Genomic DNA, 13,864 nt, shown 5'->3' with positions numbered 1-13,864 from the left:
CAGCTATCAGGCTTGTGATGTTCTCCTTCATCTTATAGATGACAGAAATTCATTTTTGGAGAGGCACAAATAATTTGTGTGGCATCTTATTTGATGCAGAAAGCCTGATTGTTCTGTAAATAGTTGGAAATTGATATTTAAAAAAAAAAACATCTTGGCTGCATTTTTAGAATTTTATCAGTCAACAGTGTCATGGCACGGACATACGCGGATACCAGTGGAACTGGGCCACTAGCATTTGTTGATGATGTGAGTGTACAGGGACATATGCTGATCAGATATCACGTCATAGTGCAAATGGAACAGAGAAGCTTTACAGTTACTGAAGGCAAAACTGAAAGCAGAGAGACCCACAAATAAGCAGCAGTGGCTGCAGTGAAGGTCTAGTGGAGTGTCTTAAGGAATGAAACAACATGTGATGAAGTCCATGGACTGTAGAAGTAAACCTACAAAAGCTATTTATTTATTTCAAATTCAAAACAATCATGTTTCAATAAACCTGAAAAAGCACAACGCATTTGGAATATTTTATTATGGCACACAAAACATGTAACCACATTTACAGGGTATCAGAAAGGATTTTTTTTGTATTTGGTATATAACAGTATATCAGTATAAAGTGCCCAAAACAATGGTTATGGTTTTGAAGAAGACTCATGGACTATTAAGTCCTGTTTTCTACTGTTTATCATGGCTGTGGTTTATAAAGTGAAATTTACAGACAATCATTAGGTTCTACAGAACATCGTCATGGTTACGGCGCATTTAGTGCATTTTTAAAAGAAGAAAAAGAACCAGCTGAGCAGGTTAATTTATTATTTATGCAAATGTCACGTGCAGAGGGCTGTGCTACCCTGATAGTGATAATAAAAGAGTCTTACAAAAGGTAAATTACTCTAACACACACAGTTTCTAACTCAATAGTCTTGACATTATGTTGGTTGATATGCAAATTTATCTTACTTATAATACTGATATTTCCCAACAAATATATATTTTTATATAAAATAAATACATTTGAAACATCTTTTAATACATCTTGTACTTGAAATGAAATTCTTATGAATTTTACAACAAAATTCTTTTGCCGTGTGCATAATATTCATTAACATTTTAGAGCGTAAGAATTGAAACAGGATCACAATATGTTGCAAAACTCTGTGCTATTTTTAAAAAGAAGTGCATGCAGTGCAAACAGAAAGGGTGACTTACAAAACTTCAGTACAAAGAAGGAGATAAGAAAAATCTGACTCGTGGATAACGCCAAAGTTACAACTGCCCGAAGACTGTAGTCTGAATCCGAAGCAACTATATTTTAGGACAGACGATGCATTGCTGGGCCAAATGCAAAGAAGCAACAACATGGTAAAGAGGAAATGGTACAAAACTGAGGGAGAGTGGGTGAATGTGACCTTTCCATTAGTTTACACAATCTTAAAACATAGAATACCAACCCACACTTAGAGTGCATACAAAAAGACACCTGCATTTCCAAACATCATCATGGTTCCTTCATACAGATACATGTGTTAGACACAAACATTACTTACATTAACAGCAGTATGTTTGTGAAGTAACAGGAGTGACACCAACATTACCAAAACGCTGCACAAATGTATGGGAAAGCAGCTTTGGGTTTCAAGTGTCTCTGATGTGGGCAGAGAGAATAGAGCTGCCAGAAAAACGTAACAGACAAAACATAAACTTTCATTTTCCTGTTTATAAAGCAAAAATCCTATTAAGTCAAACAAAACAACTCTACATGTGTGATTGCAGACTGTGCACAGAGTTGGGAAATCTATAAAAATTTTTACAGACTATAGATAAATCTAAAAGAATATGTGCCATTTTGATTTTATGAATGAAATCGTAAATATGTTTTTGTTGAAAGTGCCACCTGAAAATGAGTTCTAGTTCGACATGCGACGACAAACAAGTACAAAGGTATTGTGTGGGTTTTCTGGTAGTTGTAAGCACAATATTTCAGTAACTAAGCAACTTGAAGTAAAAGAAGAGTAAAGTAAAGAATGATTAAAAATAGTGCAACCAGAAGCACGACGGTGCTTCCTGTAGTGGCAAGAAGCAGCTGCCATCCTAAATTAAGGTTAAACAAAAAAGAAGAACCTAGATCACCTGACTGGAGTCAAACTGTCACTACTGAAGGGTTTGGATAGATTCTGGCAGGCATGTATCATCCCGACAGTAAGGCATTCTGGAAAAATAATGTACAAACTCTGGCTCTATCATTTGTCCTTCATTTTCCTAAAATCAGGCAAACATTTCTTCATTTATACAACTTTCCTACTGTTGTGGCTGTTCGATAGCCACACCTAGGTTGTCGTAAATCTCCTTCAGCAGCAGTAGAGCTGTATCCTCCGATTCCCTAACAAGCAGAAAGACAAACCTTTTATTTGAAGTAAAAATATTTAAATCATTTCCATCAACCCTGCACAGATACGAAAAACTCACCAGTAACACAGATGAGACTGGATGGCAAACAGGTACTCGTTGAAGCTCTCAATGGGTTTCTCCTGAAGCACATAGTCGATGCGTCGACCTCCATTTAACATCCCCATTTTAATCTCACGATGCTCTCTTTCTTCCACTGACTCTGAGGACTCTGCCTCATCAAACCCTCCTGAAGGGATAGAAATCATTTCAAACAAGGCTGCACGCACCGAAACCATGACAACACCCAACGGAGGCTCTTTGCTTTTACTTACCCTCTGTGGTAAAATAATTAACAGATAACTAAGTGAGAGCAAAGAGGGAAGCATGTGCTGTTTGCAGTGAGCAACACAAAACTAAATTTACAGAGTAATAAAAGTTAAATGCAAACTGTGCAGCTAAATCCACTTCTGCAAACACTATTAACAATACTCTGAGAAGTCTACTCCAAACATCAATCAGTATATACTACCATCATAGATCCTGTCAGATGGGGTTGGGACGCTACCCCATGGCATTAGTTAATATACATTTTAGGCTTAAAAAAGCAAAACAAACAAAACGTGTTTTACGGGTTTATATTAGTGAAGGAGGTTTGTCAATACTTGTCTACTATGACATTTTAGTTCATTTTATGTAGTATCAGGTACGTGTATAGTTATAGGCAAATCATGAGTAAATGTCAGTAAGTTGGGGTAGTTTTGACTGATGTGCTTGTTAGCTTGCAATGAATCCCTCGAGGCTCCCCTAAAAACCCCAATGCACTTCTGATGAACCTGCTGCTGTTGGCTGTTAGCGTCTCAATCTATCTTTGCATGTACTGGCTTGTAATCCTGACATTAAAACATAAAAACTCTCAAATAACATTCCATTAGAATAAGGTTGTAAATGAATACCTGTGAGCCCTGAGATAAAAAACATAAAAACGGTATCCTGTCACTTAATTGCAGGACGTGCACCCACATGTAGCTACTGCACGAGGTCTACAGATGAATATCATATTCCAGCTAATTTCTCATGTAATTAAAAAAAGAAAGAAAAGAAAACTTGACTGCTTTAAAACTGCTAGTGCTGCTCGTTCAGTCCACTGCTTTAGTTACACCGGCTTATGATACTGAGGATCCACCAGCCAGAACTAAAAGGAAAAGCGGGAGGCAGAAGCCTAACGGAGCCTGAGTCAGTAATGAGCTACAGGAAAAAATACATCATATTCCCTCTTTGTATATGAGCAAATGTAAATGCCAATGTAAACCTCTGCAACTGAGCAGCAAAGTAGAAATAATTAATTCTGCCTCTTTTGTATGAATACTGGAAACATGTTAGTTTTCTAGGTCAAGATGAGTAATGATGTATTCATAGGCTTAGAGCTTTCTAAGAGAGGACTAAAAGGTCATTAAACCAATGTTACAGCAGCTATAAATTACAATGAGTTAATTACTTGTTTTATTAATCAACCCCACGCAAATGACTATGCTAGCTTACCTCGAAAGTAATGCCTATGAATGGCACTAGACCACGCCAGTATTTTAGTCCAAAAATTAGCCCCTTTGTCTTCCCTCTTAGTAGAAGCAGTGACTGCCGCTGAGGCTGAGGTTCATAGTAAAGTAGTAAAGGGTGAGGGAAGCAGAAGAAAACACCAGATAGAGCAGAACAGAGGAGGGCAACATGCAGAGAGGGGTGAGAGGAGTACGAGGAGACTGAGTTAGACACACGTGTGCACATTCGCTCCCACACGCAAACACACACAACACACACAACACACACAAATAAAGCAAATGAACATGCATTATTTACCCTGCGTCTCCTCAAGGGTTTTCTCTGTTGTAGTTTTTCCTCCTTCCCCCGGAGGCAGTGCAGCAACCGGCAGTCTGGCAAAGGACTGCCACGCAGTCCGTAATGATCCCAGAACATTGTTCTTCAAATCCATGCTCATTCGGGTCAAGCTGTCCTTTAGTTCTACAAAACAAAGAGAAACGGAAATGAGTTCCTACAATAGTACAGCTTATTTCAGTACAGAGAAATAATCATACCCAGGTGCATCCTCTTGCGGCCTTTATGGTGAGGGATTAGCATGGGCTCCAGGTCCACCTCGGAAACAATCATGGGCTCTATCCGATAGGCAACAGGATCATACTAAACACAGATAAAAGACATAAAAGATGACCTCTTTCATCATGTGAGTAGAGAAAGAGTCCAGCAGGTGCTTGTCTATATACCAACTATTTCTTTGGCAAATCTTTTAATCTTGAATTCAACAACTAAATAAAGAAGTAGTAAAGAGCAAAGAAGCTGTCTACTTTAATCCAATTACCTTAATCTAATGCTGTTAACATTTTTCATTTCCTCTTTTTTTCCCCAACTCATACTGGCAGGTGAGGTTTCTTTAAGAGATGAGTGCAGAATCAGAGTGGGCATTTGAGTTAAGTAAGGAGTTACTCACTGGGTGGTAGATGTTGTAAAAGCTCTTGCAGGTGGGGAAGGTGTAGTTTGGATCGATGCGTTTAAGCCCACGTACAGTCAGAAACATACCAATTGGAGAACCGAATGCAAAAAACGTCTGAGGGTGGAATTCAAGCTGCGGGTAATCAATGGATACCTGTGGAAAAATGGTGGGGTTAGCTTGTTACAGTGAGTTATAATTTAAACAGATTCTGTTGTAGGACACACACACACACACACACACGATAGAAATTTCTCCCTTGGTTAGCTGTGCCATCTGAAAATATTACAACATCCAGGAAGTACACCAGCAGGTGAGGAGGACACCAGGGAGATGGCCACTCATGCAGGACTGACTCATGAGTGTGAGGACAGACAGACAATGGCACTGGGATGTACCTTTCAATGGGACAAACACGGTACCCTAATAATGGCACAATATGACAAAAGTTCTCTTATCATTGATCTGCTGTAGTTTAGCTCCCTTGAGAGCCCCCTGTTCTGACTGAAGTATATATGAACAGAAACTCCAGACACAGTTAGGTCAAAGACAGCAAAGGACAAAGCCGAAGAGTATGTGGACACCATGTGAGACACACCTGTCCCTTGGCTATGCCTCCATTGGTCTGTCCAGGTAAGCGGGCAGAGGGGAGGAGAGAAGCAGGAAGGTGATGCATCAAAGCTTCACCCCCCGAGCAAAAATAACAATGGTGTATTTGTCTGCATGTGTTGTACCTGTCCAATGCCCACATCGAAGTACTCATAGTCCACAGCACTAGTGACAGACTGCGGCCTGTGCAAGTGGAACTGCTGAGGTGGTAATCCTGAAGATTCATTGCCATCCTGAGTACTTGTCACTTCAGGCTGAAGTTGTGGCCCTTGTGCCTGACACACTGCTCCCATCCTGCAGTCCTGTTATGAATAAGAAATATAAAACATTATCAGCAGGTTTTCCAAACATGGCTTAAACTATGTTAAACCAAAAAAAGGAAAGTAAATTAGCAAATTCATGTAAATCACTAAAATTCACCAATATTCTCCAATTGCATTTCATTCAAGTACAAATTCTTAAATAAAAAAATAAATAAAAAAAGGAGGAAGAAAATCCACATAATTGAAATGAGCCAGACCTCTGGAAGCCATTTCCTTCTGACATAATTCAGGATCTTCTTTCTAGGTCCAAGAGGAATTCCCAAATCTTTAAGATCACTGTCACGGCAAAGAGCCTAAAAAAGAAGATTAATTGGTTTTCTAAGTAGGATCAAATGACTCAGTGGGTGTTATTATGTGAACAGTATACAACATGTAATCCATAGATAGAACCTTCAGTTCTCTCAGTGTGTATATTCATTATGTGTTACCAGAGATTCGAGATCCAGGTTTTCGTTCTGCAACACATCCAGATATTGCTGTAGGCCCAGTCTGTTCAGAGTCTGCTCCAGTGTGTTGCAGTTCAGATGACAGGGCTCACCAGAGATCTTACGTAGAAGAGGAAATAGAACTGAAAAAGCCATGAAGAAATATACAATCTTTCCTAATCAGTAAAGTTTCATTATTCTTTGCTGGGAATGTCATGTTGTACCCCTTGTCTAGCTTGTGATTCATCCCTCTGATTGGTTAGCAGATCAAACAGGATCAGTGAACCTGCAGAAGTAGAGGCAAAGCAGAAAAGTTAAAACTCTGCATTTTAGGTCCCACTTCTTTGTGATTGCGAGAGTTTCTGCGTTTGCACATCTCTAACCCAGGCTATGGCCTACTACTGAAACTGTCCCGCTGAACTCTGGGTGTCTCTGCTTAAAGAGTACATGTAGCCTGTTGAACTCCGAGGCCACTGTGTCCACTATGGTCTGGCAGTAAGTGGGGCTGTTATAGAAAAACAAGTCCAGAAGAGTGTCATTGGTGAAATGTCTCAACCTGCTGATGCTGGGGAGAGTGATCCTCTGGATGTCCCTGGGAAGTGGGGAAGACAAGAGAAATCAGAAAACAAGAAAAGCGTCTAACAGGGTCATGAGCTGGACTGCAACAGAGAAATCCTGTTTTGTTGATGTCCAATTTCTGTTCATACTTACTCATCAACACCAGTGGCATCTCCATGTAGAGCACTGTGCCAGTTGACTGGGAGGAACTCTACTCGGCCCACCTGACCTTCCTGCTGAGCACGCTTATAATGAGAGGCCAGGAGGGATAGGGAAACACTCCTGAAGTCATTCACTGGAAAGATATTAAAAGAGGTCATAAACACACATGGGAACATTTATATATACATATAAACAAAGAAACTTACCACACTGTATGATGGATCGGAAACGTAAGTCGCACGCAGGGCCAATGCCGTGCACCATGAAGACAACATGGTCCACCTTTTCTGGTTCACCTGCAAACACACGTACAAATATGATGAGCCTAAAGCGCTGACTGTGTGGGATACTTTCTGAAACTGGTGACGAGTAGCTTTCACCACATTATCATACATACCATCAGGTATTTCTACAGAGATGTTGTCTACTCCCCTTTTGACAGTTCTTGGCCGGGTATGTTCTGAGGGGGAGGACACCCAGTCATCCTGCAATCCTATTGGCTGATACTGCATTATCAACTGAGAAGAAAAACAGTGGGTAGAGACTTATATGGGTGACAAATAAGTTTAATTATATCTTTTTTTTTTTTAAAGATAAACAAAAAACAATGCTGATACAATAATACATAAAGTAAGAGAAGTTGTGACATTAATAATAGTGACCCAAAACAATACGCTTGCACAATAGTTTGGTGAAGTACAACAATGAGTAATATATGAACAAATGTCATCCATGTCATTTGATTCCAGTTACAAAAATGTGGCAATTGTCCGTGTCATCTACTTTTAAACAAATTAGAATCAACCCCAACAAGTTCCAGTGGCCTCTCCCATTCCTGCTGTAAAAGTAAAGTCCTTCCATAAATAAAGTGTCCAAGTTTTTCTTTTATTCACATCTCTGAGACCTGTGATTTCCACATGGAAAAGGGAGCAGTGTGTGAATCAAGGATCTCATCTCTGACCCACATCACCATTATAGCTTTCCTTGCTAACATGAAAAAAGGCTGGATTGGATCTTTCTTTTGTTTCCAAACCTTCCAAACCAGACAGATCTGCTGAAACTTGTTGACCTTTTGCTGCATTAACACTTGAACATAGTGGTGCCCGGCACATTTGATTGCAATGCAACCTGGTGTTAACGAGGCTTACATTTGAAACTGGGACAGTCTGGAGTGGTTCCTGTTGTGTACTTACAACAGATGAACGGACATGTGCAGATGTGTGGTAAAATATTATACTGTAACTTTTTATGCCTGCTGCAAACTGCCATGAAAGTTTACCCAGGCTCAAAGTTAACTCCTCAGAACAGCATCTGGATATCTAAAAAAAAAAAAAAATCTATCTAACAGTTCTGAGTCATCTGAGCTTAGACTCAAAGTTTTTGATCTCTAAATATCTGTATAAGATTTGATGTATTAAACTGAACTGTCAGTGAATCAAATGTTTTAAGTCTTCCATTCTCAAAAAGATTAACAGCACCTGCTCTTTGCCAAAATGTAAAATTTGATAAGTTTCCTGTGATAACAGCTCTGGGTTATCAGCCAGTGTTGTTATAAGATAAAAGAGGGAGAGTGCTATTAAATAATTTTGTGAGTGCTCTCCAAGCTCACATCACATTAGTCATAAGAAGATTGTTTTTGGCAATGGGTGGCTTTTTTAAAATTTTACCCAGCAGGTTCACAGTAGAGAAAATCTCTAATATTTTATTATCTAAATAAGGTCTGTTTCCTGGTTGTTTTTTTAATATAATAAATGTAATTTGCTTTCATTTTGTTTCTAATTCAGTGAAATAAAAAACATTTTAAGTATGCAAATAGTTCTTTGGGTGCCAGTCTCATGAACAGAATCACTCTTTGATATTTTAACAGCAGGCTTTACCTTCGGATTGTGTAAGATGACAGTCTCTCCAGTGGGAAAATCCAATTTCTTCTTCCATTCATCTGAAGTCACTGATTTCCTATAGGCTTCCTGCAAAATATTTATATATTAAAAGTGTTACTTAAGACCAAAGTTGAGAAGACTATAAAGTTAGAAAGTAGTCAGCTATAGAGAAGGAAGGAGTGCTGGTGAAAGGTCATTATTTGTGTCTGACTACCTCCAGATCCTTGCTGAAATCCTCAGGATAAGGCATGAATCTGGTGTCTTTATCTCCTTTGTAAAACCAGGTGCACCTGCGGACCTCAGAGGGAGCTTGCTCCCAATACACAGCGTAACGCTTCCTTTCCTTGACATGTACATCATACCGTTGCCCTTCCACAGCTACCACCTTATCCTCCTCGCCCTCGTCGCTGACTGCGAGGTAAAAACATACAAACGCAGATATAAATAAAGAAAGCACTCTGGTGCTTTGATTTAATTACAGCGTATGCTATTTTTACAGGACTAAAGAAGTTACTTTACAAGTTAAATTTGATCACATGTTTTACTTTGCAGCAATTACTGGTCACTCATCAGTGACTTCATCAGCATCACCAAGTGAACAATAAGTTTATTCTTCTGAAATAATTTAATCATGTACCTGCTGTTAGAAACACCGTCCGTCTTTAGTTTAATGGACACTCATACTCTTTTATTTGTCAACTTAACCTTTATTGACAACATTTTGTACAACACCATTCATATTTTCATTGCGGTTGTCACACACAAGATCAATATTAATAATAATAATAAAACTACATGCTTCCCCCTAAACGTAGATTTAGACTCTTTCTTTGGTGTTTAAATATTGTAAAATTATCTACTGATAAGTACATCTTTCTGAACCCTTGAGGAGTATGTTATTTGTTCAAAGAGTCATACTTTTAAAATGACATTCTTATACCGCTGTTTTATTATTGCGTTCGTTTTCCTTTGGATGGGGATGTTCAAAACGTTAGTGTGTCAGTGGGAGTTAAGAACACTAAGACACACCCAAACCAACCCTGAAACTGAACTTCGGTTGGTTAAATTGTTAATAGCAGGGAGCATGTCCTAACAGAACAGTCAAATGGCCTACTGGGCATTTAGCCAGTGATAGCAACACTGTTTTGAAAGTTTATCTTTCCATCAGTTGTTCCAGGAAAACTCCAACTTTTGTAATAATGACACAGGGATTATGCAGTTTTTCCTGGATACAATAAAATCAGGTCTTACTTCCTGGCATTTTCCTTAAAGGAAAATCACAAGTTTTAATAAAAAAAAATTTTTTTAACCAGCTTTTCAAATGGGATTTTGTTTGTTTGTTCCCAGTATAGAATCCATTTTTATGACCTTTGTTAAGCAAACTGACAAACACATGTTCGTACCCTCCAACCACACCCTACTGTCAACAAAGGCCCAGAAAAATGCTTGCTGATATAACCCCAGACTATCCATTTGTAATAATTTAAGTACACAGTATCTTTTATAACGTACAAGTAAAATACATTCTTACTGTTGGTGAAGGCATTCTCTAGTTTGTCAGAGTCTTCTCTGCTGAAAGGAAGCCAGGAGGTGTTGTCATCAGCACGTCGACAGAAGAACCAGTGAGGCTGCACTTCTTGGTAAGGAGCATGAGCTGACTCCATGTCAAGCATCTCGAAAGAGGACGCTGAAGAAGGAGAAGCTTCGTCCACCACAGGTGAAGCCTGAAGAAAAATTATGGCGACATGATCAAAATCTGACATCAGTATTTCTTCCTGTGCTTACTGTCTTTGGAACAGTGCACTGTTCAACTCAGCAATTATTAGAACCAGTAAATTCAAAAGTCCGAACCAGGCTGTGCCTTTCTGTAAAATCCTATGAAGCAAGCCCAAACCATGAGACAGAACAAGGGGTGTCAGGAAAGACAGGATTAGGCCTTGTCTTTGTAAAAAGCACAAAGCCCTACTTTATGCTTTTCTTCACAAGCTGCCTCTTGTCTGTTCTTCTTTCCACAACTGATAAAACTATAGCTTGTAAACAATCTACTTCCACTGAAAATCCAGTGTTAACACACAATGCTGCCAGTAATAATTTTGGCAATTCATTGTGTCAAACAGTGCCTGACACAACACCCGCCCACATTACTGACAGCAGCCAAATCAGTCTGCATTAAGCATCTGGACAGATTTATAATGACTGAGAATAAAGTGGAATGTGACCGAAGAACCTTCCCTAGGAATTAAATCTTGCTGTTATCTTGCAAGTAAAATTTCTCCCTGAGACTTTGTTAGGCACACAGCTAACTGTACCACATATTTAATGACATGTCATGCAGGGGGGAAAAGCAACAAACCATCAGGAATGTAAATGATAAAACTCCAAAGTCACAGGCAGAGATATTCTGACAGTAGCCCAGATGATCACACCAGGATTGTTGTCACTTTTGCATTACCTGCTTTACTTAAAACTTTACAACGAGTCAAACCACAAAAAACAAACACTATTTAATGTCCATCTATTACTACTACACACTACCAGAGTGGCTCTCAAACTGCAGATTGGTGAAGTTAAAGCCTCAGTCAGACAGGCCTAGAGACTGGCCAGTGACTGGCTGGGAACCCAAAATCTTAATTTAGATTAATATGGCTTTTATATTGTGATGCATGCTTAATAAGGAAGTCCCAGAAAGGCAAAGAAGTCACCCCCACTGAAAACACTGCATCCAGATAAACATAATCACCTTCTGGGATATGAAGTTTAAAAATTACTCCCATTATCCTGCTGTCCTTTATTAAGTGGCTCTACGGAGTAGTGGTTTACACAATTGGCTAACAAGGGAAAGATCCCTGGTTCCTTTCTGGGGGGAGACAGATATCCATTGGGGGTTGCATCAGAAAGAAGATCAAGCATAAAAATCTCCAAATCTGACTGCTCAAGCCTATCCTTCATGCCTTTGGGTTTTTGTTTTTTGCTAATATGTCATTTATGTCTCCAAAAGTTGATTCCGTTCATCTGGACGTAGTGTTTTGTGGGAGAAACGTTTCCTCACTTGGATGAGTGACGAAACGTTTCTCCCACAAAACGCTACGTCCAGATGAACAGAATCAACTTTTGGAGATTTACTTACCTGGATGATTGAGCATGCATCAAGATGTCATTTATGCTACATTTCATTTCATTTATAGTCCCTTCTGTCACTTTTTTATGTCTGGTGAAACAGGTTAGGACTAAATTCATATTAGGGTTAGTGTTGCTGCATCCAGCAACATTTATCCCCCCCATGGTTATGCATGTACCCTCACCTGATCCTCAGGTGTGCTCCCCGTGGCCACTGTCTTAGTGGGGTTGTCGAGCAGGTCTTGGGAGTTATCGCTTGGGGCAGCCCGAAAGAGACCCCCCTCTTCACCTTCACTGACTGACATGAGCTCGATGATCAACTCTTACATGAAGCGGGCAGAAGGCCACACAGTCACAGGACATGTAACAACAGAGTTCTGCATGGATGACACAGACAGTCAGTGGCATCCCATACATAACCTGTTACAACGTGTAAAAACAAAAAATACAAAACGAGTGAAAGTGTTGCAGCAGATTGTGGCACAGGGAGAATCACAGGTGGTGAGAAAAGAAGAGCCAGCTAAGCTCCAAGGATAAACTGACAGCTGTCTCCTTAGCTGCTGGTCAGCAACGGTGAACAGAATGGAAATACAAAAAGCTAAAAGTTCACTCACACAACGGCTGTATGATAAGTTGTGATGACGTACGTGGCAGGGAAACGCTGTACATTATCTTGACTAAAACAATGTTCATGGTTAACTGCCACGTTGTAAGCCTTGTATTTTAAAGGATGCAAAAACACAATCGCCGAGGCCAAGAGTTGTAGCGCTGGTTGAGGTTTATGCTAACTGAGTTACAATGGCTGGACGGGACGCTATTATTACAGTTCTTTTTGTTTCCAAACAGTGTTATTAGACATCACAGCATTAGTAACAGACAGCTGTTAAGTTAAACTCACCGACAACTTCACAAAGACCTAATGCAGAGGATTTAAATTGTTTGTTTATTCTATCTTGTCGTGGCTAGCTCGGTTAGCCGAGGACAGCCTCCTGAAACGATGCTAGATTGCAGTGACCTCGGAAATATGAACATTACTGAGTGAGCATTCACGACTGACTACAATGTAGGTCAAAACCACAGACTCGGGATAACTACATCAATTTGGATGTTTCTCCGATGCCTGTACTACAAAGTGTGATCATTAGAAGGCGAAGTGCTTAACCATAGCGTCTAGTGTTAGTATTATAAAATAAAACAAACGCATCGTTATCATTAAAGTATTTTTATATATTTCTTATAGGTTATTATAAGAGCAGTTACATTAAAACCCAAGGAATAGTATCACAAAACATGAACTAAAGAGCTGCATTTTCGTAATCAAAATGAAATCTACAAGGGGCTCCTGAAGGTAACGTTACGTTTACGTCCCTAACATGGTACGGGGTGTTTCACTGTGCTGAAAACGAGGTGTACCCTACTCTGACACTTGTGCATTCATCCAGTTATATACAAAAACGTAAACGTGACGAGTGTCAAAAAGCCATCATCCACCATAACCTGGGATATTTCGATCCTGTGGGGATATCTTATAATATGGCAGAAGTGACAAGCAGCTGACTTTTGTCCAGATGCATGCTTAACTTCCCTGACTTTCAGCTGAGAGATGTTTTATAACTCCACCACCGAGCACACTGTAGATGACTAAAACATAGTTTTATGAGATTGTAGCAGCCGAACCCAGAAGTCTTAATGCGTGTTTGGACTGAAATCTGCACAGGTATGCGTAAAATGTGACTGTAGTAGGTGTACACTTTTCAAAAGAGATGAGTAACCAAGTCACACACGGGCGCACCCATTTGTGGAAGCGTAGCTTTCTCACGGTTGTATTTTCTGCAGACTCTGAGTAAACTTGTCACAAATGAAGAAGCCCAGAAGCTGCACCCAGCAGCACTCACTTGGCGT

The 13,864-nt window shown here is 39.7% G+C and overlaps 1 protein-coding gene across 4 annotated transcripts; it reads right to left on the bottom strand.

Moving 5' to 3' along the window:
- Window positions 1-514: 514 nt before the first annotated feature.
- ddhd2 (DDHD domain containing 2) lies at window positions 515-12,992 on the bottom strand. Of its 4 annotated transcripts, none has more exons than XM_085294243.1 (20): window positions 12,861-12,992; window positions 12,148-12,339; window positions 10,377-10,569; window positions 9,060-9,256; window positions 8,843-8,932; window positions 7,363-7,483; window positions 7,172-7,261; window positions 6,957-7,098; window positions 6,629-6,837; window positions 6,470-6,531; window positions 6,249-6,365; window positions 6,018-6,113; window positions 5,623-5,799; window positions 5,487-5,513; window positions 4,889-5,044; window positions 4,479-4,581; window positions 4,243-4,404; window positions 3,931-4,035; window positions 2,470-2,638; window positions 515-2,383 (listed from the first exon to the last, which is right to left on the bottom strand). In XM_085294243.1, exons 2-20 carry the CDS (start codon window positions 12,265-12,267, stop codon window positions 2,302-2,304), a joined length of 2,418 nt encoding a protein of 805 aa, XP_085150369.1. In that variant the 5' UTR covers window positions 12,268-12,339; window positions 12,861-12,992; the 3' UTR covers window positions 515-2,301. The 4 variants fall into 4 exon arrangements, with proteins under 4 accessions (XP_085150369.1, XP_085150370.1, XP_085150372.1 ...); XM_085294244.1 differs by lacking the exon at window positions 12,861-12,992 and adding an exon at window positions 12,577-12,734; XM_085294246.1 differs by lacking the exon at window positions 3,931-4,035.
- Between the last annotated feature and the right edge of the window lie 872 nt (window positions 12,993-13,864).

This window comes from Mchenga conophoros, linkage group LG12 (assembly GCF_057382185.1).
Source record: "Mchenga conophoros isolate Kocher_MC1m ecotype Shallow Benthic linkage group LG12, M_conophoros_male_GT1.1, whole genome shotgun sequence".
Lineage (NCBI taxonomy): Eukaryota > Metazoa > Chordata > Actinopteri > Cichliformes > Cichlidae > Mchenga > Mchenga conophoros.
The sequence above is the reverse complement of the archived record's forward strand: the minus strand, read 5'-3'. Positions and strand labels throughout refer to the sequence as shown.